The 22,748-nt window shown below is 48.5% G+C and overlaps 9 protein-coding genes across 9 annotated transcripts; 3 read left to right on the top strand and 6 right to left on the bottom strand.

The window, feature by feature from the left end:
- Positions 1-196: 196 nt before the first annotated feature.
- On the bottom strand, positions 197-1,434 carry BDV27DRAFT_5710 (putative extracellular thaumatin domain protein). Its single transcript, XM_032076974.1, has one exon. It carries the CDS (start codon positions 740-742, stop codon positions 224-226), a length of 519 nt encoding a protein of 172 aa, XP_031932570.1. The 5' UTR covers positions 743-1,434; the 3' UTR covers positions 197-223.
- Positions 1,435-2,570: 1,136 nt separating this feature from the next.
- Positions 2,571-6,274, bottom strand: BDV27DRAFT_5699 (Sec23/Sec24 family protein). The gene is made up of 6 exons (XM_032076969.1): positions 4,682-6,274; positions 4,534-4,631; positions 4,137-4,477; positions 3,643-4,080; positions 3,392-3,583; positions 2,571-3,337 (listed from the first exon to the last, which is right to left on the bottom strand). The coding sequence occupies exons 1-6, from the start codon at positions 6,023-6,025 to the stop codon at positions 2,703-2,705; spliced, it is 3,048 nt and encodes a 1,015-aa protein (XP_031932569.1). The 5' UTR covers positions 6,026-6,274; the 3' UTR covers positions 2,571-2,702.
- A 384-nt stretch (positions 6,275-6,658) lies between these two features.
- On the top strand, positions 6,659-8,943 carry BDV27DRAFT_5696 (amino acid permease). The gene is made up of 8 exons (XM_032076968.1): positions 6,659-6,899; positions 6,955-7,355; positions 7,405-7,520; positions 7,570-7,747; positions 7,807-8,121; positions 8,189-8,518; positions 8,611-8,682; positions 8,758-8,943. The coding sequence occupies exons 1-8, from the start codon at positions 6,843-6,845 to the stop codon at positions 8,864-8,866; spliced, it is 1,578 nt and encodes a 525-aa protein (XP_031932568.1). The 5' UTR covers positions 6,659-6,842; the 3' UTR covers positions 8,867-8,943.
- A 77-nt stretch (positions 8,944-9,020) lies between these two features.
- On the bottom strand, positions 9,021-12,124 carry BDV27DRAFT_152981 (cleavage polyadenylation factor subunit CFT2; the record flags this gene model as incomplete). The annotated part of the gene is made up of 2 exons (XM_032071688.1): positions 9,021-11,892; positions 11,976-12,124. The coding sequence occupies 2 exons, from the start codon at positions 12,122-12,124 to the stop codon at positions 9,021-9,023; spliced, it is 3,021 nt and encodes a 1,006-aa protein (XP_031932567.1).
- An 874-nt stretch (positions 12,125-12,998) lies between these two features.
- Positions 12,999-14,762, top strand: BDV27DRAFT_165347 (uncharacterized protein; the record flags this gene model as incomplete). Its single annotated transcript, XM_032073902.1, has 3 exons — positions 12,999-13,094; positions 13,451-13,576; positions 13,619-14,762. 3 exons carry the CDS (start codon positions 12,999-13,001, stop codon positions 14,261-14,263), a joined length of 867 nt encoding a protein of 288 aa, XP_031932566.1. The 3' UTR covers positions 14,264-14,762.
- Positions 14,763-15,741: 979 nt separating this feature from the next.
- On the top strand, positions 15,742-16,203 carry BDV27DRAFT_152980 (uncharacterized protein; the record flags this gene model as incomplete). Its single annotated transcript, XM_032071687.1, has 1 exon — positions 15,742-16,203. The coding sequence occupies one exon, from the start codon at positions 15,742-15,744 to the stop codon at positions 16,201-16,203; it is 462 nt and encodes a 153-aa protein (XP_031932565.1).
- A 275-nt stretch (positions 16,204-16,478) lies between these two features.
- Positions 16,479-18,069, bottom strand: BDV27DRAFT_165345 (uncharacterized protein; the record flags this gene model as incomplete). Its single annotated transcript, XM_032073901.1, has 3 exons — positions 17,112-18,069; positions 16,734-16,922; positions 16,479-16,617 (listed from the first exon to the last, which is right to left on the bottom strand). The coding sequence occupies exons 1-3, from the start codon at positions 17,855-17,857 to the stop codon at positions 16,479-16,481; spliced, it is 1,074 nt and encodes a 357-aa protein (XP_031932564.1). The 5' UTR covers positions 17,858-18,069.
- Positions 18,070-18,200: 131 nt separating this feature from the next.
- On the bottom strand, positions 18,201-18,669 carry BDV27DRAFT_120707 (uncharacterized protein). The gene has a single exon (XM_032065181.1). It carries the CDS (start codon positions 18,452-18,454, stop codon positions 18,260-18,262), a length of 195 nt encoding a protein of 64 aa, XP_031932563.1. The 5' UTR covers positions 18,455-18,669; the 3' UTR covers positions 18,201-18,259.
- Positions 18,670-18,909: 240 nt separating this feature from the next.
- On the bottom strand, positions 18,910-22,705 carry BDV27DRAFT_120705 (putative integral plasma membrane protein). Its single transcript, XM_032065180.1, has 8 exons — positions 22,477-22,705; positions 21,871-22,417; positions 21,687-21,813; positions 21,545-21,583; positions 21,402-21,486; positions 21,305-21,350; positions 19,450-21,257; positions 18,910-19,360 (listed from the first exon to the last, which is right to left on the bottom strand). Exons 1-8 carry the CDS (start codon positions 22,513-22,515, stop codon positions 19,202-19,204), a joined length of 2,850 nt encoding a protein of 949 aa, XP_031932562.1. The 5' UTR covers positions 22,516-22,705; the 3' UTR covers positions 18,910-19,201.
- Positions 22,706-22,748: the final 43 nt, after the last annotated feature.

Genomic DNA, 22,748 nt, shown 5'->3' with positions numbered 1-22,748 from the left:
CAAGCAAGTCCATTTCTGGTTTTTTTCCTTTCCCAATTTCCCCGTAACCGTACCGAACTCCGTTGCCCATATTCATCGTGGGAATCATATTTACCGTAAAGAGAATTCACTCTTGGCAAAGACAAACAGCAATAGCAATGTAGCGAAAGAAAAAAAAAAAAGAGCGTAGTCAAGTCATCTTATATTCTCTTGGGCAGAGAAGAGAAGAGAATAAAAAAGATGCTTAGTTGCCAATGCTGACACTGAAGGAGGTGTCGATGGGGCAGCCGTGAGTAGCATGGTCATCGTTGGGCTTGAGGTAAGCCTCGGCGCAGGCAGTGTCGCCGGCAGCACAGTTGACAGAGGGACAGTTGTCGCTAGTGCTGGACGGGGTGACGGAGAAACCGTACTTGGTGAAGACGTTCTCCCCGCTGAGGTCGATGCAGCTCATATCCCAGTAGATGGTGTCGCCGGACTGGGTGTACTCGAACTGGAGCACGTTGGTCTGCTCCTGAGTGTTGGACAGCTTGATGGAGATGCCACCACCGTTGTCGTTGGTTTGCCAGGATTCCTGGTAGTTTCCACCGTTCGCAGAAAGGGTATGCATGTTACTGACTCTATCAGAAACAGACCACGCGTAAACGGTTTCACCCAGGTTGTTGACGATGTTGACACCGCCGCTGCGCTTGACAGGGTTGGCAGTGGGGAGAGCAGCGGTGAGGCTGGCAAGAGCGGCCAAAGTGATAGTCTTGGTGAACATCATTTTGAATGTGGGGGTCTTTTTGAAAAGGAAGGAAAAAAAAAAGACTGTTGATGAGATTGTGTTGATTGTGAAAGATTTTTGAGTTTTTGTAAAGTCAATGAAGTCAAGAGATTGACTGGGCCTGTTCTACAGACGCAAGGATGGAACTTTTTTTGAAGTAGTTGGTAAAAGAAGGACGAGATTAAATCTCGAAAGGAAGGACAGACAGAGCTTGTCTAGAGAATGTATAAGAGAATGTCGATGGTTGAAGAAGAAGAAAAGTCGATTTAGGATGGACATCCTCAGGGTTTATATAACTTTTTGAGCAGGCATCATGGCGGCAATGATCTCCAACTGTCGGTACCTGACAGACCGGTAAAGTCTGGAACGAGAAGAAAACTCTAGAGACAGAAAAAAAAAAAGACCCACAGAAGTACCCAAACAAGACTGTAGAATGGGTCCATTCAGGGGACTAACTCTGGTTCGCTGACATGACGTTCAAAAAGGTTGTACCTGACATTGAATACATGGTTTGAGTTCGACGCCACGGGGGTTACTGAACTTTACTGGGACCAAACGTGGAGGGAACTTAGTGGAAAATGAACTGATACTCCGGCATTGTACAACGGGATATAGTACCGTCCCTTTGGGCACTCGGTTGTGACTCGTCCACCGCCGCGGGCTTGCTGCAATAGCTGTCGCGCTGACAGGTCCTGTCCCACACGCTTTACTCGTCGATTTGAAAACGAGATTAGATTTTGTCGATCCGACAGCTCACACCGTCGAGATTCATACCCGATTTACTTTCTACGAGGGGTTCGACACTGCGGTTGACAACGATTACTTGCATACAGTCTGTAGCGGAGAACCACAATGGGTGCACTTGCCATCAGCTCCAATTCCCCTTCCACGCTTCCGTTTCCACTCTTCGGGATCCAGACTTGAGCAGGATCCAGATGAAATCAGCGCGTCCCATTCGATCCTTGTTGATCCACCCACTTCTTTTCCCCATCGAGAAACCCTAGGTCGTGGCTGAACAAAAGTATGCGTGGAAATAAAGATTTCTAAGAAGTATTCTGTGGGAATACCATCAACTGATCAAGCAGAGGAAGTGGCAATACGCTCGGCCAGCCCTAACCCTGGTTCCGACGAAGGCAAATAAAGGATGTCAACCACGGAGCCCTTCCGAACAGAAGACCGTGGCTTTTCAGTCTTTCGAGAAGGCTGCCTTAATGAGCAATGAACTCTCCATTGAGAATTCTTTACATTTCTAAGCTGATTCCCATGGTTCGCCTTACCTATTATTGGTCTTGCGTGGAGAGAAAACGAGGGGTTAATTGGGGGTTCGATCTCTCTCTGTCCTGTGGTCCGGTTCTCGGGAGAGACGTCGCCATGTGCAAATTTTCATGGCTCTAGTAGCACCCTTGGCGAGGACGGAGGTTTTGGCTGAAAGGGAAAAGACGACGAGCTTTCCAAGGATAACAAGTCATGGGTACTCGAGAATATGTGTATTTTCTTCTTCTTTTTTTTTTATCGTCATTCTTTGTCACTTTGTTCCGAATTGCTGCCACGCCTTAACACACAGACCACGATCCACTCATTGCCAAGCGCCTGACTTGCCTTTCTCACCCACTTTAGTCCCCGAAGTTTCCGCGACGATCTCATTATGGGCTCATCGTCGCTCGACTAGTGTGTAGTCTATTATTCTTGGGGAGTTCGGTTCGGCGTTCTAGACTTTTGTAGGGATTTCTTGTCGGTGGTCCACTGCGTTAACTTTGGGCCCTCGCTACAGCGCTCTTTTTTTTGCTGTCCTCGTGCTGAAAACAACGCCTTTAAAATTAAATCTCGCTCCAAGAAATACGGACCAGGGAACATCAACTTCTGTGGTATACTAGCGCATAACTCTCACTCGAAAGCGACCAAAATACAGAGTAAAAAAAAATATCAACGGAACAATGAAATTTGGGGTAGTCTAATATGATCACCAGTATGGAGCGCGGAGACCGGCGAGACTGGTCAATGACCCCTCGGCAGACGTATCCTCGCGCTTGCGATGACCCGCTAGCTCCAAGTTGATTTGCCGATGGATGTGTACCAGCCAATCCACGTAACTCTGCGCTTCATTGTTGCGGTCCTCCACCAGTAACCGTGCGAACTCATACTCTGCCCCATCCAGCCCTTGTCGAGCCAACTGGATTGCAACTGACTTGGACCCTCGGATAGTCGAGAAGTACTGCAGTAGATTGCGCACCTGTGCATTCAAATGGGTCTCCAACACAGGGAGCGACGATGTCTGGGGGTTGAGTTCCTGAAGTGACGACTGCCCAGGACCAAAGAGATCCTCCAGCAGGTTGGGTGATACCCGAGAATGGAGCCACAACAGACAGATCTGGCCATTGTCGACGAGGTATGCCCCACCATCCTCAATCTTCGAGAAGCTGGCTCGAAGGGACGGTGGGACCTGCAGTTGCCCTTGCTCATTGGGGAAGCCATCTTCGGGTTGCATGTTGTGGATCGGAATGATCCGGGGATACAGGTATAGGGAGAGTTCTGTGGCCCCAATCGAGCGTAGCATCCGCATGTCGTGAATACGTCGGTCCGATGCTTCTTGGCCGCCTGTGTATTCAGGTTAGCCACTTTCATGTGTAATTCGGATGTAACCGTTCCTACCCTTGAATGCCCGTGATTTGACCAAGCCCAGCATATACATGGAAAATTCCTTGAGATTCTCCGGGAGTACAAGTTGTCCGGGTGGGTGTGACCCAGAGAAGACCTTGCGATAGCCGCTGAAGATGTCCACGGTCTTCTCTGTAATGCTGGCCCGAATGTCCTTGAGCGATTTGTCCACGGTTTTGGCAGCCGCTGTGGTTAATAGTGTCAGCACGTCTGCTTCGAATAACACCGCTAGGTCGTTAGCTTACCCTCTTTAGCCATAATGCTCACAACAGCATCCTGATCTACGAATTTCATCGTTTCCAAGCCCCCTTCATTGACTGCTGCCACCACGTTGATACAGCGCACCCGTCGCTGCCCTTCGGCCGTAGTATACAGCAAGGCGGCTTGGAAATGTGCATCCAACTTAGGATCAAGCTTGCCATCATAGCTGAAGATGACACCAATCGCTTTGTCGGCGTCGATGGACCCTATTTCCAGATCGGCCCCGAGCGCATGTTGTATAAAGTTGCCATGATATGCCGATACCTGGAGACCGTTGGAACAACGGACCTTCATCATTGCCTGATAGCCTGTCTCGCGAGTAACTGCATGTGCGAACTCTTGCGAAAGCTTCAGTATGTCTCGTGGGGCGTGGAAGTTGGGGTAGAAGAATGTCTCCCCGCCCGATACTTCGGCGACATGGCCTAGAAAGCATTAACATCCATAGATTCAGCGGCAATAAAAATTGCAGAAGACCTACCTATCGTAGCCACATCAATATACGTCCCGCCAGGTGCCGCCACGAACATGTCAACGCCGATGCCGTGTTCGGCCATCTTTCCAGCGGTTGTTCTCCATGCCTGGTTGTCTGTGGTGAATAATTTCCGTTCCGCATCCGTGCCATGCACTTTAGGGTCGTCCCTCATATGCAACGCGCCGGGGCCCCAAGTGGGTAAGCTGCATATAGACGCGAAAATCTTTCCACCGGTAGCTTGCAGAGCAGACATCGCCGCATTGAGAGCTGGGAGTAGAGCTGGCTCGGGTTTCTTCATGTGTGAGAACATCTTCGGGATTTGACGTAGCAGAGAAGTAATGATATCCCTATGGATAGATGTTAGATATGTATTCATCGAACCGTACAAGGATTGTTTGCGTACTTTGATTCGTAGGGATCTACGAACAACCCCTCGCTCAAAGGAACGAACGGCTCCTCCAAATCCGTCATTACCATCATCTGTGCCTGATCAAGCTGTGCCTAGGCATTGTAAGTATCATCGCGGGGACTTCAGGCACATGAGGACTCACGCTGAGATTGTAAAAGTGCACTTCTCTATCGTAGGTGACAATACCAATCTTCGAGCCCTCAGGCACTCGTCGCGCTGCTGTATCCTCTTCGGAAGCATCAGGCGTGCCGTATAAAGCTTCTGTAATTCCTTTGCACACCCCCTTCAGAAAACCCCTGTTTACCGATTCTTGACTGACGTCAATCAAGAAAAGCCGCTGAAGACCAACAGGCTCCTTGTTCCAGTACTCCTTCGGGACCATGAACTCAACTGTGCCCACCATCAATTCCGGGCGTTGCAGACGGTCGACACGCGACCCGGACATATCCAGAGGAGCAAAGTATTCTGGTGCTACATCATTGGGAAAGGTGCACATGTTACAGACAAACTTGTTTCCTCCGGACTTGAACGTCATAAAGGGATTGATGTACGCCCTGCACCTCCGGCATCGCGGAGGACCCATTTCGCCAAAATCGAGCACTGGGACCTCCGGCTCGCCGGGGTCGAGGCGAGCCAGTGGTTGTAGAACCATTCCTAGGGGCAGAGCGGTGGAAGAGAGAAAGTCGGAGGTGGTGGGAATGTTGTTCAATGTCAGGCGGGCATGTTTAGGGGATGAGTTTCCTTGATCGTGGGCCACGAAGGGGACCGCTGCAGGAGGGGGCAGGTGCCGTTCCATCGTCGGATAGACATGGCTGAAGTAATACTGTGCCGGTATATCGCGAGACCGGGGGATGCTTGGAATCTGCTCCGGATCAATCTTGCCCTGGGTAGGGACTGAACCAGCGCCTGTGGCTGGAACACCTGGCTGAGGGACAATCCCCGCTGGCGGAACACCAGCGGCGGGTGAGATCGGACGGGGTGCCTGGTTCAACCCAGTATTCAGGAACTGAGATGAAGGCTGCATGCCTGCCTGCGGCATTCCGGCAGATTGCATAGGCGCAGAGGCACTAGCTCCCCCAATGTCATGGTGCGCATGTCGGTGCTTCTTCTTCCCTGGACGGGCACCGCCATCTCCCATTATTCCCAAGCCACTCATCTGTGAAGCCAATCCTGCCATTGGGTCCGCGGGTGCTCCCATATGTGTCTGTGTCTCGGTACCGTAGGCGAGTTGAGGACTAGGTGCCAGGCCCCGCGGAGGTGGAGATTGCAGCTGCTGTGATGGTGGTGCTGCAGCAGGTGCCCCATACTGATTGGGAGGAGGGTTCCCGTAGTAAGCCCCAGGCTGGGGAGGGTAAGGACCGGGGGGAAACCCGGCAGCAGGTTGTGATTGTGGAGGAACTTGGTGAGCCATTCGATTCGGATTCGAGGGGTCTTCAGCGGGAGCGGTTCCCTGACCGAGCGTGTTATACATTGATTGGTCTGCCATAGTGCTTCATTATTTTGTGAATAGATTCAAGAAAGGAAGGATGGAGGAAGGTAGGTCTTTCGCAGCCCACGCCGATTAGCACCGGACCATCACTGAAAGGAGCTTCGGCGAAAAGGGCGACAAGTACGGAGTATATCCAAACAAATCCGTTAACCCAATCAAGCAACTGACCACCTAATCTGAAGCCGACGGACATATGTTGTTCCGAAACTGGCACGGGGCATGCTACACCCTAATCAATCTAATCGCAACCCAAAAGAATAGAAGATTGGGGAGTCTAGATATGAAAAGATGAATTCAATGGATATTTTGGATTGATTCGTTCAATTTAATCTCCGAGGGTAGTGATCCAGAACGGTCTGTCTCCCTTGCTGGGCTTATCAATATTGTACAATGCCACGATAAGCCCCTGGCCTCATCATGCTCTTAATTTCTTCCAATATAAGTAGAAGAAATCATCTCCCTAGCCCCGGTGTATTTGTCTCTCTAGTAGACATAGTTATTCTGGACTGTGCTACTTGTGACCTGCAGCAATTCTTTGTGTGCTTGCCGTTGTATATCAGGCTATGTCGGCACTGTTTTAGATCGGCGGGGCTTTTCTCACCGTCTCTTCCTAGTACCTGTGACACAGCTGCAATGCAATCACGTCTTCGTCCATTGACACCCGTTGTATTAAACCTAACCTTAAAGTGCTGTTAACTCTCAGCAATACATGATATATTCCCGTCATTATTCTTACTACGCTATTTTGTCAGTATCAATTTGAAAAAGAAACAATAGAACATACGCACTATATCTTTTGTCAGTGCCTCGTACAATGGCGAGCATTCGCGACGACGATGAGCGTCTTCTAGCTCGGATTGGCTATAAACAGGTACGCTTCTAACCGAGACATTATCTAGTAGGAGACCTAATCGCTAGTCCCCTAGGAATTGCGTCGAGAATTTTCCAAATGGTCCACAGTCTCTTACGCCATCTCCATTCTAGGTATCCTAGGCTCAGTCCCCGCGACCTTTGGTTCTCCACTGGCTGCGGGTGGCCCAGCTACAGCTGTATGGTGTTGGTTCTTTGGTTCATGTATGGCGATGTGTATCGGCAGTTCGGTGGCAGAGTTGGTTTCTGCGTATCCCACAGCCGGTGGAATGTACTTTGTCACTAAGCACGTTGTCCCCGAAGAACAAGTGCCTATCTTTTCTTGGGTACAGGGCTGGTGCAACCTTCTCGGCCAAACTGCTGGTGTGTCCAGTGTTGTCTACACAGTCAGTCAGATGCTACTTGCCTGTGTTAGCATGAATTCGGAGCTGGTTGATGGAAGATACTCATATTCACCGTATGCTCTGGTCTCCCCTGCTCCTTGCCTCGAGCTAACTTGCGCACAGGACTGCATTGGAAACGGTTCTCTTATCCATACTTCTCTTGTGTATATTGGGGGCCATATGCTCTTTAACAACCAAGACCTTGCATCGGATAGTATATTGGTTTGCTCCCATCAACAGTATGCACGACGCCCAGCATAGTTTTCAGATTGGCTCTGACAATTACAGTTTCTGCAACAATTATCATCTGTATTGTGCTCCTCGCCTACACTCCCGACAAGCAACCAGCTAGCTGGGTCTTCACCCACTTCACCGACGGCTCAGGATGGGGCTCGAAATTATTTTCCTTCCTGCTCGGATTCATCTCTGTGGCATGGACAATGACAGACTACGACGGAACTACCCAGTGCGTTTCTAAGCTGGTTTCTCTAAGAATGAAAAAATCAAGCACTGACCAAGAACAAGCATGTCGGAAGAGACCCATGACGCCGCCACGCTGGGACCTATAGCCATTCAAACTGCGGTCCTCGTCTCCGGGGCATTAGGCTGGATTCTCACCGTTTCAATGTGCTTCTGTCTGAGTGACTTCGAAGGCATCCTCAACAGCCCAACTGGGCTTCCCGCAGCCCAGATATTCCTCAATGCAGGAGGGAAAAGAGGAGGAACAATAATGTGGGGTTTCGCAATCCTAGTCCAGTTTTTCACCGGCTGTTCAGCCATGTTAGCAGACACAAGAATGGCTTATGCCTTCGCCCGTGACGAAGCTCTCCCATTTTCCTCGTACGTATCCTCTTAAAAAAAAATGCTGGGTGGCGGAAAATGAGGCTCCTAATACATGAACATCCAGAACCCTCTCCAAAGTAAATAAATACACCCACACGCCGGTCAACGCCGTGTGGTTCGTCGTCTTCTTCAGCATCTGCCTAAACTGCATTGCCATCGGCTCGACCGAGACCGCCACCGCAATCTTCAGCATCACTGCTCCGGCACTCGATATATCCTACATATCCGTGATCTTAGCGCACAGGATCTATAGGAACAGAGTCAAGTTCATCGAGGGGCCCTTCACTTTGGGAAAATGGGGCCCATATATCAACTGGGTGTCTGTGATCTGGGTGCTGTTTATCAGTGCGGTGTTATTTTTCCCGCCTCGTGTGCCTATCACAGTTGCTAACATGTAAGTTGCATCTTCTTTGTGTCTGGTGCCGGTGTTGCGCTTGGGAACAATACATGAGTCATTATATGGGTGTTGATTGACCTGGTTACTAGGAATTACGGTATATGTGTTGGTGCATTCATTGCCGCTTTTGCTTTGGTATGGTGGTGGGTTGCTGCACGGGGGTAAGTGAAAATTTCTTTTCTTTCGCACTTGGTCATGAATTGGGATAGGAGGCTGACATATGTGCCTTTGGTTAGGATATATACGGGGCCTCGAACGGACGATCACATTCAGGAGGTATCTACTGAGGATTTGGGTAGTGGCTATGGGGCGGTCGATGTTGCTTATTCTACGTCCCTTCAGTAATTAGACAGGTTTACAAAAGGTTATATTCGCATTTCATTTGGCGGTGGGATTGGGTTTTGATTCTCTATATTTGCTATGGCGGAACAATGTCCATTTTCGGGGTCTCCAACTGCCTCAAATTGTTATAGGTATAGGTATAATGTTTAGTTTACAGTTAATTACCCGCAACAACAGCAAGTCCCTCGTAAATCTTCCTCTTCACGTCAAGGAAGCTCCCCGCCCCACGTCCTACAGCAGCAGCTGATTGAGCCGTAGCTTCAATCTCAATCTTCCCTGTACCTGATTTACGGACGGCGACCATCCGGTCAATGAGAAGCGTTCCTTCACCACGGAACTCAGCTGTGTGGCCGGCTCCCTGCATGATCTTGCGGAGATCCGCCAGTCGCAGATCACCCACGTGGAGAGGGCGAGTCATAGATCTCGTTCCTGCTGCCATATTGGCAGGAAGTATATCAAGCACTGGATAGACATCAGACTTGTCTGCGGTGGGTTTCGTGCTGTCGACGGTAGGTGCCGTAGCTTGTGAGCTGGCCTCTTCCTGCAATAATTTTTGCTTTTTACTTGGGGAGTCCGCTGCGTCTTCTGGCGTGTTCAATTCAGGACCCCTCAATTGTGCAGTCAATGTCACCACACCGAGACTACGGACATGCTGCCATTTCAGGCGCCGGACGAGACTGTTGCTCAACTTGACCATCCAGGCGTTCGTATCAACGCTAGCATCAATAACTTCCCCAATAGCCGGGGTGTAAATTACAGCAGAGTCTGCAGCGGAGACATCAACTCCAGCCTTGGCCGCGAGGAGCTTCTTGCACTCTGTTGCGAGCGCTGTAGTCTCTTCCTTCATCCCGCCCACTAGAATCAGTTTGCGTGGCTGAATAAGCGGAATCAGCATCTCCAGGCTTCGCTTATCGTGTAATCCCGTAAAGTCCACGAAAGCGATGCGAGCATTGATAGTGAGACTAGCCTTCTGATAGACCGCTTTTGCGGGCCCCTCGAACGTCTGACTAACCGCTTCTTCTTCTGACTCCAGGGCAGCATCAGCACCTTCTCCATCCTCTGTCATACTCATATCGTCCGCTGTGCTGGCGTCCTTCTTTCCAGGAAGTTGCTGGCGTTTGGCCCCGCTGCTAGACAGCCGACGACCCCCCGGTCCTGTTTCATCCCATCGTCGTTTCTGACCAAGCTTGGTTTGAGAGTCAGATCTGCGCTGTTGCATGTCGATCTCTTCACGCTCTTCTGCTCGTAAGTATTCCTCTGGTCGGATAAATTCTCCATACTCGTCTCCCTTTTTTCTTGGTGCTACATATGGGAACATTCGTTCGCGGCCCTTCTTGCCCCGGACATCCCAGTCAAACACGTTCTTCCGCCGTAAAAGGATATTGACACCAAGGTCTTCATCGCTGAGACCGAGCTTGTTGCGATTGGAGTGAGCTAATGAAGTTGAGAAGTTCAGGACTCGCCCCTGCTGTTCTGTCTCGGAGTCTTCGGATGTGGAACTAGATCGATCATCAAGCGCATCCGCTGCATTATCTAAGTTTTCCTGCCCCCTTGCTTGGGAGGTATCTTGTAATTGTCTCTTTGTGGCGAGATACTGTTGATAGAGTAGTTGTTCGCCAGGGTCTAGAGGTGCACGGTGCACGTCTGACCAGGAGAGCTCTCGACCACCGCTATGAACCTGTTCAATCATCTCGCCATCGGAGGACTTTTCCAGTGCGACACCATCTTTCCTTTCTTCATACCATTCCCAGATCATATTACCCAGAGTCTTCCGATAAGGATCTTCCTGGTTGTCAGCAAGCCTCTCCTTATGAAAAGACTCCGTGAGTAAGAGAAGATTGTTCGGGCCCCCCGCTACCAGACGGAGAGATTCCTTTGCAAAACCCCAATCCAGTGACGTGTCGGAAGCCAAAATGACTTTGGGCGTCTGGTCATTCAAGATCTTCTCCAACTTCTTTTTCCTCTCAACAATTTTCAGGTGTTTGAAAGTAAAAGGACCAGTGCCCTTCTCTTCTTTGCCTTGGTTTTGGCCAGAACGTTGACCACCAGGATTAGTTCGAGATTGGCCCGTAGCCGCATCTACACCTTCCGCAGCCTCGAACTCTCGCACAATATTCTCGTCCATCCATTCTAGCATACTCCGGGCTAACCTCATCGTCGTGTTAGCCTTCCTACCTGCGAGGTATAATCCAGCCTCCTTTAGCACACTATCCTCTTGTCCCGTTCCAGCAGCGTCGCGCCACGCATGCTCCAGTGCATATGCCAGTTCCAAAACTCGAGCACTAGTATCAGTGGGAATCAGAACAGTGCCTCCTTTGGCCAGTGTACTCCGAATCATATCCAATAGCAAGTCATCCCGCTTTTTTCGTCCTCCTGGAAGGGCAAACTTGTCACCTCCTCTTGTACTGCAAACCAACGCGGTGGGTTTGCGCAATTGCTCTATGACCTCCGTTCCACTGGCGCCTGACCCGCCGAACCATGCAGCACCTGCCATTACACTCTCTCGTGCTTGGTTCCAGTCGACAGCGTAAACGATAGATTCCATGCCATGCTGTATATGCCATATTGTTCCTCCCACCGTGTGTCCAGCATTGTAAGCCGTGAGCGTAAGGCCGTTCAGTGGAGGAGAAAAAGGGGAAGGAAGTGGTTGGTGTGGTTGCGAGTACTTTAAGGGATGGATCAGGGAGAAGTATCTCGCAATTTCCTCTGCGGTTGGAGGTTGAAGGAGGATTCTTCCGGAATGAGTAGCATCAGCGCCTCCTTCACCTTCTGGCGCGGATGCTGCGGCAGATGCTGCAGCAGTAGATGCGCCCGGCTCCGAGATCGAGGCTTTGGGTAGGAAGGTTGCAGCTAGTGGTGAGGAGGCGTACAGGTCCTGCAGCAGTGTGCGACCAAGCGCAATAACGGGGCTCGTGGCGTAGACGGGAATCTGAGTAAATAGAGGGAAGGTCTTGCAGCAATGGGCGAAGGCACCAATATGCGCAGGTGTAGCGTGGGTCAGAAGGATTAATGAAAGGGTAGGAACATGTCTAGCACAAATCAATCAGACTAAGGATTATTGAGAAAGAAGACAAGCTAGCTAGCTGTCTTGTCATCATATAAAGGAGCTTACTTTTCTAGTTCCTGCAAATCCAGAGGATCAAAGGTATCGTCCCAGCCGACGTCCACAAGGATCTTAATTCCACCATCCAGCTCTAAGATTGACTGAGAAGCCGCCGAGGAGGACGACTGTGCGCCAAGCAAAGGTGTGAACGTAAACATCTTTGCAGTTTTTGGCGTCGCTCATCGGCCAGCCTCGAAAGTTGGCGACGGAGTTGGATTTGTCTCGGACACTTAGCAGTGCAGCGCTTCCAATCGAGGCATCAATCCAAATACAAGAACTGTCAAGGCTATTAGACTTCAATTATAACATCATGTCTCTCCTCCCTTAGAAATGGATTAAAACTCAAGGCATTATGGAGGAATCGTGTTATTGACGTGAGTTCCGATGAAGCATTGCGGATCCGGTGTTTGTCTTGTTTGCAACTTTTATATTCACATGACCTGGTGTATTCAATCAATGTAAAGATCGTATACTCCATACAAGTCTCCACTATATACTTTCCTACAGTCCCTTGAGACTCTCACGATTGCTCATCACCTTTCTGCTACCTGACTGCTATCCACAGGCTTACTAGTTCACACATTACTACAACACCAGGCTCAGGAACACGATATAGTACACGGACATCCATAAGAAATGAAGGAGGGACAGTCTATAAGTAACTAGAACAATGCTTGAAATCGGTAGAAGTATATAATGCCTTGGCGGCTGAGCCCTCATATCTATTATTCGAGCCAGGACGCAGTACTGTGGACAAAAACCCAACATCTACGAGGGTCTGTATATTCCTTTTAATTATTCCCGACTGATGTTCTCCGCATTATCAGGCCACTTCGCGCCAAAGCTAAGCCGTGATTTCTTCTGCCGTTTTCACGAAGAGCTCCGCAGCTTGTTTCCAGTACCCTCCCATCTGGAGACACTTTTGCACAAGTTTCCATAGGAAATCATCTGCATAGGGGATGCACTCTGTCGCACTACAGATGATCCAACCTGGCCAGACAGCAGAAATATGGAACAATTTGTTCCAAAACAATGTTGTACTATACTGTATACAGATTCGTAATATTCGTCTCAAATAACTATCCGTCTTCACTTACAAAGACTTTCCATTTGAAAGTACCCACCCAGGTCTGTCGGAGATATACTATTCTTGATATTATATAGTTTTCTCCTATCGTGCCTGGCTTTTACTTGGGTATTCGTTTGATCAGACCGTCCTTGGTATGAAGGAATCTACCGTATAATATAAGGAGTACTCATGCAACAAGCCTCCTTCCATATTCCTGTTGTAAATCTATCCACCCAGGCCCAAATTTCTGTTCCTTAGCCTTCCGTGGCCAGCTTCCAAGGCTTCATCTATTCACAGCGGAGCCGCTATTAGATTAGTTTTCTCTAGCTAGGCTAGTGAGTAAACCGTTCACGACACCAAGGGGTCCCCTTCCACAAAAGCTATGTAGCGCATGCTCACTTATATAAACCCACAGGTTCAATACTCTTACGCGATGGTCATACAAACCATTGTCACAGTTGAAAGCCCCCAGTCTAGTATCACTGACTCTTTACGTACTACTATCCCCCATCTACGTGTCCACGCCGGTCCATTCTTCTGGGTAAATGGATTCATATTGTTTATTATATACGATTTCACATAGAGCGCGCTCCTTCCAATCAGTGATGGTTCTCTATGGAAGGAAAATCTACGCGCGATTCTTTATATAGCTCTCCTTGCCAATATTCAGGTTCCCTGGGTCCATATTATTATCACCAAGCCATCCGCAAAATATCTCTATCAAAGACTCCCTGGACTCAAATGCTGGATACATATTGTACCCGTCATCGTCTTAGAAGCTATTATTCATTGGCTGGTAGAAATGTACACTCTAGAACTCGCGACATCTCTGTACAATCTGACAGGCTTCATCGATGTCGAAGATCTTGACCTAGAAGGTATCCAGGTATCACGTCGAGGCTATAGGCTTGGCGCTATAGGCCTGGTCCCGTGTTTTATAACGTGTATGACTACACTTCCAATACGAACAGTTTGCCTCCGGATTGCGGCCTCTACGCTGCCGGATGATGACGAGCCGATTGTACCACTCGATCCGAGAATGAAACCGAATCTCCCATCTGGTACCCTCAATATATGGAGAGATTTACCGGATAGGACATGGACGCGAATCTGGAGATATCAAGCTCATGCGTGTATTTTATCAGCGAGCATCTTCTTTCTGGGCAAGATGACCTACAATGACTTCCATAGGTTTGCCACTATTCCCATGATTCGTTTTAATTATTGATGAGATCTCCCTTCTATCGCAATTCTTTTCGAACAATATTCTTACCCGACATGCTTAGCTAGTTAGTTGGGGCGGCTGCCGACGGTTATGGTAAAATCCTTTTGTCATTTTTAAGATACAGAGAAGAGTCAGCCTCAGATACTCTGCCCACTATTATTCGCTCGTCCCAGAAGAAGAGAAGTAGTCACCCCTTTGGACCCGACCGAATGTCTGTTATAATAGATCAGCGCGATTCTCTGAGCGAGGAGCCAGTGACTTCCATAGTAGAGTGGGTATCAGATGGCTCGGTATCCGAGTCGATGGTAGATCCTTGCGAAAGAACAGATGGTCTATCATCTTCAAGATAATTGCCTGCCATTTTTTAGGAGCCAGGAAAGCTCTGTATAATTTCACTATATGTATTTAATATCTACTGTACAAGATGGGTTGTGGCTTATTTAACAAGTCTCTGGGTAGGTTCCTCAACTATGCGCCATTATGTTTGATGCCAGTAGAAGCAATACACTACTTTCTAGGCTTATAGGGTTTCATGTACAAATTGCTCGGTTCATCGACAGACGGTATCACCACCGCCCCAGATTCTCCACCAGGGTCAACCTACTAAGAACTTTTCCTCCAGGGTCTAGACTCTGGTAGGTTCTATTCTGACTCGGAAGGATTTCAGTGACTTCTTACGGGTATTATTTGTGCTTTGGCAGGTTATCACTCAATGATAGCGAAATACAGAACACCCTAGCACCTTATGCATGTCGGGAAACTATTGGGCTCCTGATATGACTGCGCAAACTGGGGGAAGCTTAGCGCCACAGTTTCTCGCCATGGCAAAGCGGGTTTTAGTGGCCAAATTCAAGTCTATCCTCTACCTACGTTATGGAGATCAGTGTCCGAGCATCACCTTTGCTATAGCTTATTGGTTGAGAAAACAAATCTACCTTCGCCAATGTCGAGTGACCAAGCCCTCAATCGGAGTCGCATCTCCATCCGTCAGCCGTCTATAAGTCTTGCGGGGCATCTATGATGGTATGCGTCCTGTCTGCGTGCCGATCTTTAACTGTCTCCAGCAAGATCCACGGTTAAGCTGGGCCCACTGCCTGTGCCGATCCGCTCGGACGAACCCAAACTTTCGTGACCCAATACGTGTAGCTGTTGAATGCTGATTCTCAGCTTCGTATAATCTGGGTACAGGAGGGATGATCATGATCTATCATGCTGATTCTCCAACCTCAGAAGCCGGCCATGATGTCACAAAAGTCTCCACCCAGCAAGATAAATATGCACTGTCTCGCTGTCTGTCTAAGATGTAGCAACAATATATCCCAACCTGAGCAACTGGATCCCCGCCAACCTCGCTTTATTTTGCAAGATAAACACCATATCAAGCAACCTCAATCATAGGGCTTTCTAGATTGTATGGCTCACCCCCTTAGTGACCGTTGAATAAGAATAAGATCAGGTCAGGTTAACAGCACCAGGCTATCATGCGAGGCGATCCCTGCTACATCCGCGCGCAAAAGGTGGAATGGCACCGAACAACCACCCAAGTCGGATCAGACTTCTACTGGACCGCCGGGGACGAAGGCATTGGCACCCTCACTGTCGAGCCCCAAGGAAGCGACCCCACTCCTTGGGTCTACGCAAAGCCCGATAAGAATGTCGCTCTCAAGCTTGATGTCGAGATCCACCAAGATGGCTTCATCCTCCGTGATATTGATTCAGGCATGACGGTGAGCCGATCAGGGGACTGGGTGATCCTCAAGCACGCGGAGAATCCCGATGATGCCATGCTCCAGTGGTCGAGGATCAGTCGACAAACCTACTGGGCCCGATTCAAGAGTGGAGGCGATTGGCTTCGCACGAACGAATCCGGAGAGCTCAATGTGAAGGGTTCTGGCGAGTATGCGATTCTCATGCACAATAGCTTTTGGCATCTACCTCATTAAGGCTTCTTGGTTTTTGCAGAGAGACGGTTTTGTGACGAACGTTGAAGCTGGTGGCGCTGTGGGCTTGTTTGTTATGTCAGGAGTTAGCAATCATCCTTGAGGTGAATCTATCTGTAAATTTTCGTTGAGAAATAGAATCCCAAATACCTAGCGAACACAGTTCCTTGATTCCTCGAAAGGTATAACAAGAGAGCAAGAGTATTCGACAGTATACTCTTTTCATAAACATGGTGTTGGCCACACTATCCAGCTGGTTTATGCACTTGCTGCACCTACTATATCGTTTCTTTTATGATGGAGAAGAAAAACATTGTCCACGAATGCCAGTCTGAAGGACTAATATAATTGGAGTTTACATTACCCCAGAGAATCGCTTGGAGTTGTGGGCCAATGAAACCCCGTTCTACGAGGAACCTGAGGCCCTGGTACTAGTTAATTACAGAATAGTATTGCAAGATAACTCGCGAAGAATGATCGTCCGCCTTAGCACTACCTGATCGCTATATCATTTGATAATCCTAAAAACGTACAAGAAAAGACACAGAAACATGCTCAATACCAAAAAGGCGACGCTGAACCAGACCCACCTATATACTTTGAATTGCATTGGTCGGCCTTCGTCCGTACTTGCTTTCCTCAACGTACGAGTCGGCTTATATCGACCAAGCTCGAGGTCTGTCTCATTGCAGCCTCCAGAAGGTTCAAAGTCAAACATATGACTGTGGTGGGTCCTATGATTCCCCGAATGCTGCTGGTCAGTCTGAGTCGACTGTGTAGAAGCTTCTGAGGCGTTAGCATTGTCCTCGCTGAAGAGTTGATGTGTAAAGTTGAAAAAAAAAGAATGGAATGGTTATTGCGTACCTATAGGCCATGCCTTATGTGAACGCTCATAGTCCGGATGCGTATACCAGCTATCATTTGTCCCCGATAATTGAGACCATGATCGAAAATAGCAAGTACTTGGTGCTGGTGGGAGGGTTGGTAGCGGATCTTTGCCATGTCCGCCTAGAATGTTGGACCTCGCGTATCGTCTGAATGACGAATCGCTAAGAGCTTCCTCAAGCCACCTGTAAGCGTATTCGTAAACCATATCATCTGACCATCCAAACCGGGCAAAGTCTGTGCCAGCATCGAACACCCATCGCAGCGCTTGACTTCCTCGTACAAGCATTGGATGAATATGCTCGATTCGCCAACGTGGCATGGGTGCATTGACCCCGAATGACATCGCTGGCAGCCCATTTTCTTGAGAACATCTTACATCAAAACCCGCGCTATGGCTAGAAGACTTTCTGGGATTTGAGACACCAGACTGGTCGATGATTCTAGCAGGGGGCGGCTGAGTTGGAAGATTAATTGAGCCCTGAGAGCCATATTCTTCTAGTGGCATGTATGAAGATTCATATCTAGATCTTAAAACTAGCTGTTGCAATGCAGCTCGTGCGTTAGCCAAAGTACGCGAAGGAAGAGGTGTCCTTGAATGGAGCTGGCGTTCATCGTTCATATCAACTGGCGTGTTCGGGTAAAAACGCGAACCGGTCCCAGGGCCAGAGGCCATTTCAACATGTTCAACTTCTGGACTCTCTTGACCAGAGGGTTGATGTATATCCTTCTCGGAATTTGGCTTGTGTGGTTCTCCTGGCGACTTCGACATTGTAACTATAAGGATATTGTGCGGTCGACCATAGGACAGCTCACTGTGTCGTCCCAATCTATACGGGTGACAAAATCTCGATTATGGGGCTCATACATTCCCCAAATTCTTGCTTGTATATGGATCAAATGACAAAGTATCGTTCGAGACGAAAGTTCATATACTATGTACGGCAAAATATTCTCAATATACGTTGTGACGGAGGTCGGTCTGCAAATAGTTAACACGGATATACAGGAAATTGCTTTAACGGCATACCTAGGAATGATTGGAGAGATAGATGAAGCGCAGAGACTCAAGTAACTCTGATACGCTCTGTATTACTCATAAATCGAAGCTAGATAAGCCAAACAAAGAAAGTGCAGTAAGTCTTCAGAAGTAAGATATTAGAATACCAGCCTTCTAAGCAACGTTCTCGTCCTGGGAAACCGACAAATGGTTAAAAGGGAAGAGCAGAAACATTGCTATGTCTGCTTTTTGAAGGAGATGCCCCAAAATAAAGTTAATGAGGGGTAGAAATATGTAGGAAGGAAAAAAGAAAAGAAAAGGCCATATGCCCTTCACGAGATGCTGGTGTCCAAGGCTTAACCGTATCATGAGGTTTGGCCAGAAAGCTAGCTAATAAGCAATGATTAAAATGTTAATCATCAAAGAAACTAATGCATTCCACGGTATATTGCAAATGAAACTGTTCTGAGAGAATACGACGTGCAATAACTCGAGACGCGAAGATCAGTGGTTGAGTCTGCAGGGCTGGAATGCACTATCTAAGGCTTAATGCAAGTTTCGCGTCCTGAATATCTTGTTCGGAAGACCAAGTGAAACGAGCTCTTCTCCCTTGATGAGTCATGGGGGAATCATACAGGAAGCTCATACCTTTGTCATATGCACTCGGTCACGTACACGAAGGAGGGACGGTATGATCTCCACATTCCACATCCCAGTTCGGGCGTAGATTTGACCTTTACAAGCGTTTGCATATGCCGTGATCCGTGATGGAAGAATACAGGATGAGTTCATCTTGGTAGACGTCAATAGCCACATTAACAAGTTCTGTAGTCAATGCGTTTAGGATCCACTTCCAAGCCCTATGTGCTCCGTACAACAATTGCCTGTTTTTTTCAAAGTATGAACATACCACATCTATTCCACATTCAAAGATAAAATATTATAAGAAAGAGCTTGATTGAGATTCACAGTACATAGTCGTGACAAATATCGCGAATAACCAGCCATCAAAGGATTGGAGTCCTCGCGTCGTAGAATATACAAATAACCCAGGGATCCAAAAACCTGAGCCGCCCAGAGAAAGAGCCAGAGTTGGCTGACCGCTTCACGTGGCATCTATTGCCAATACCTGGGCTCATCAAAGACATGATAACGATGACCGCGGACTCCCTGTCCGCGGAACAACCCGGGGAATCGACGCCCTTCTGGTACCATTTCCTCGGGCAGTCGCATCTCATTCTCAGGCTCGGATTCCCCAATGACGAATTTGCCGACCTATCACAGCAGTTGGTCAGCAATGATGAGACGTTTCCCCCTCCGCAAAGGGCTATAGGCATAAACATGACATGCACGGCAAGACTTACCTGAATCTCCGTGTCTGTGATAGAATCCCGACTAACTCGAGCGTAGCCAGTCCTCTTGATGTTCTTGTAGAGGATGTACTCACACCATCGGTCCCAATCGGTAGGGTCGATATCTTTCATGCCGCTGAGTTCACTGACATAGGTATTGTAATTACCTTCCAGTGGCTTTGTGACCAAGTAGCTCAGCAAAATCAGGGGGCGAGGGGATGAACCCATTAACTTCGATAAGTATTCGGTCTGGAGGCGGCGGTCTTCCGGGTCTTCTTCTTGTCCCGAATGGAACACCACAACATCAACCAGCTCTCCATACATATCAAGAGTGGCATGAATGGCCGGGGCAAGCTCACCAACAGGAGAAGGAAGGAGGTGGTGAGTGGAATTGACAATTGGGAATTTGGAAAGTAAAGCTGAGCCCCAAGTGTGCTTGTTAGGACCAGGACCGAAGTCTGCGTACATGCCAAGATCTTCCGCCAGGACCTGGGTCATATCGCGATTGCCCATAATGATGCGCTGGTTATCGGATTCAAGAAGGCCAATGACATCAAGCTCAAGTTCCTGGATGACATTGCGCATACGCCGTTCCGATGACCACATGTCATTGTCGAGACCAAAGTGAACTGTCCAAATGCCGACAGTCGCGACCTTATCCTCTTTGTGATATGGCACATAGTCGTTTGTAGGGAAGCGAAGATACGCAATAGCCATGGAAATAAGCTGCAGCGTCGCTAGAATATAGATGAAATACGACCGCTGTCGTTTGCCATTCGGACTGACGATCTTGCTCTTAGTACCGGATGAGTTGGTGACAGCAGCAGAGAAGACACCAGCTCCAATCGATAACATAGTGGTAATCATGATCCAATCGGTGTGCTCTCTGACGAGAGGCCCACCAGGAACAAAGGCATACGCAACAACCCACACATGGAAAAGAATCAAGAATGTGTACAGAAGGAAACCGATACCAAATGTTTTAGCCAATGAATGGCGAACAGCCGACGAGACCAAGACTGGAGTGACCGCGAGAAGGTAGAATGCAAGGATAAGGCCACCGTAGAATCCAGTCCAGTGACTGGAGCAAGTAAGCAGTGCCGCACCAATAGACGCAATCCCATATGCAGTCCAGCTTCCAGCAACGCCGGGATAATACAGACCGTAAATAAGTCCAGCACCCATTGCAAGAATAGTGAGTGCACCATGAGGTACTGCAATAGGGCCGCGCACGGGATATCCCTCCCAGACCCAAGCGATCATCGTGCTGGAGTCGGAGAGGAGGGAATGCATTGCGAAAAGCAGACCGCCGATACCAAAAGCGGCAAATAATGAAGAGCCTTTCCTGCCGCTCGAGGGGAAGTAATCCCCTCCATTAGTCGGAGGCCTTCTGTGCGACCTGAGGACGGCCAGGACACCAAGGAAAAGTCCCAACTTATTCCATCCTCCATTCTCTGCATGCATGATAGGCCAGATGGGGTTGTTTGTTTTGCATGCAAACTTAGCAATGCTTGACATAATCAAGCCAATGCCCCATGCAAAGATACGGGATTCCAATCTAGAACTGTTTGCCCTTTCGGCATACAGTGTCGCAGACCATGCGATACAGCTGCAAGCAACCGCGAAAGTGGTCATAAACAGTCGATTGGCAGGGTCTTGCACCTTATACGCCAGTAGCCCGGAAAGTGAGAGAAAATGGAAAAGTCGAGGATTTCTCGTGGCGGCAGACTTCAAGGAGGGAATGACCAGGAGGACCGGAGATACGTAACTTAGGATGGCTAACTCGTAACCAGAGATACCCATATGCCAAAGAGGGAAGTCTAACTCTGTCAGAAGATTGTGAGAGAATATTTCCACTGACACTTACACCAGACGAGTACACCAAGGGCAGTCCACAAGGACCAGAACACAAACTACACTTGGTCAGTCATCAGGTCCACTTGTGAGGCCAGTCTAATATTTACCATATTGTAGGCATCTGCAGCGGCATCAATGATCTCTGTCCAGAAGAAACCTTCGCCGAACGTATTTCCAACAGGCTTTCCTTTCCTAGCTACGAGTTAATTGCCAAAATTTCTGATAGTCTTGGAGAGTAGATTATACACACTCTTTTTCAAGGACGGAGTCTGCTGTGGTCTTCAACTGCCTGGAGATTAAAACCTTAGAACACTGTTCTCAAATACCAACATCCATATCTTGGCAACCGTACATTTTTCTTCTTGATTTACTTCGGAAGCCACTGTACATACCCTCTGCTAATTCCTTTGACATCCCTGACCACGATCTCAAATGCGTCGAAGTCGAGTGCAGTGACAGCGTCGAAACCCACATCAAACAGTATAAGGGACCATTCAAAAAAGGCGTACTTGGTGTAAGCTAAAAGTAAGAGAGTTAGAAGCAGGGACGAAAGAAGCTATACAACGAGATACACACCTCCCGCGACCTTATGCACCTTGTGCTGAATGAAATAGTAAATTAATGGAACAAGAGTTCCGAAGAAACAGCTCGCCAAAATCTTCCTGTACTTCACAGCGCGGCGGTTGTTTGGGCTAAGCGCAAGGCAGCCAAGAGTCCAGGGCAACGTCGCAACAAGGTAAGAGATCATGAAAATATCATGCCAATCATGGTCGTCCGTAGATGTAACGTACGTCCAACCACCGCATGTAAACGTCCGAAACAGTCCAACGCCGGCGATGAACTTAGGAAGAGCTGAGTTGGGGCGCGAGGTCAGAATGTACCAAAGGAACACTAGAGCAAACCGAGGACCCGAGGTGATGGCGATAAACACTTGGAAGAAGGACCGTTCCGGATAGCGATCACCGATCGTTGCTGATACCGACGGAAACCATTCGTCAGGATAGCCGTAATGTTCATTTTGCACGATTTTCCTGAAATGCAGAGACATTCCTACTACCAAAGCACTCAAGAAGGCCGCATAAGCAGCGACTGTGTGCGCCCAAGACACCCATTTCCCATTAACCTAACAATTGTTCAGTGACTCTCCAAAGTACCTCAATTCTTGATATAGCCAAGACTAACCGCTACAACGGCATCCCCATCTTTGAACTTGGGTGCCATGGCAGCGAAGAGAACAGGCGGACCAGTCTCCGGCCACTCGACGAAACAAGGAGGAAGTGAAGTGAATGAATAACAATTAAGGAGACAAACGAGTGTCAAGAACGTAATAAGAATATGAAAAGAAAGAACAAACTAACAAACGGAAATCCAGACAGCAATGGTCAGGAGCCCCTGAGCCAGATGAACATGAGATGGATTGACAATGGAACTAAGGCTCGGTAACTGGCGGGTGT

The sequence above is a fragment of the Aspergillus caelatus genome, assembly GCF_009193585.1.
Source record: "Aspergillus caelatus strain CBS 763.97 unplaced genomic scaffold BDV27scaffold_11, whole genome shotgun sequence".
Classification (NCBI taxonomy): domain Eukaryota; kingdom Fungi; phylum Ascomycota; class Eurotiomycetes; order Eurotiales; family Aspergillaceae; genus Aspergillus; species Aspergillus caelatus.
The sequence above is the reverse complement of the archived record's forward strand: the minus strand, read 5'-3'. Positions and strand labels throughout refer to the sequence as shown.

Bases quoted from the DNA above. Each gene is read 5' to 3' on its own strand.
- BDV27DRAFT_5699 (XM_032076969.1), bottom strand. From the start codon at position 6,025: ATGGCAGACCAATCAATGTATAACACGCTCGGTCAGGGAACCGCTCCC. The intron at 4,478-4,533 runs GTACGCAAACAA...ATCTATCCATAG, and splicing joins GTAGATCCCTACGAATCAAA to GGATATCATTACTTCTCTGC. The intron at 3,338-3,391 runs GTAGGAACGGTT...CTGAATACACAG, and splicing joins CAAATCACGGGCATTCAAGG to GCGGCCAAGAAGCATCGGAC.
- BDV27DRAFT_5710 (XM_032076974.1), bottom strand. From the start codon at position 742: ATGATGTTCACCAAGACTATCACTTTGGCCGCTCTTGCCAGCCTCACC.
- BDV27DRAFT_120707 (XM_032065181.1), bottom strand. From the start codon at position 18,454: ATGATACGGTTAAGCCTTGGACACCAGCATCTCGTGAAGGGCATATGG.
- BDV27DRAFT_5696 (XM_032076968.1), top strand. From the start codon at position 6,843: ATGGCGAGCATTCGCGACGACGATGAGCGTCTTCTAGCTCGGATTGGC. The intron at 7,748-7,806 runs GTGCGTTTCTAA...ACCAAGAACAAG, and splicing joins GACTACGACGGAACTACCCA to CATGTCGGAAGAGACCCATG. The intron at 8,519-8,610 runs GTAAGTTGCATC...CCTGGTTACTAG, and splicing joins CCTATCACAGTTGCTAACAT to GAATTACGGTATATGTGTTG.
- BDV27DRAFT_120705 (XM_032065180.1), bottom strand. From the start codon at position 22,515: ATGGCACCCAAGTTCAAAGATGGGGATGCCGTTGTAGCG. The intron at 22,418-22,476 runs GTTAGTCTTGGC...AACAATTGTTAG, and splicing joins ATGGGGATGCCGTTGTAGCG to GTTAATGGGAAATGGGTGTC. The intron at 21,584-21,686 runs GTATGTACAGTG...TTTAATCTCCAG, and splicing joins GTCAAAGGAATTAGCAGAGG to GCAGTTGAAGACCACAGCAG.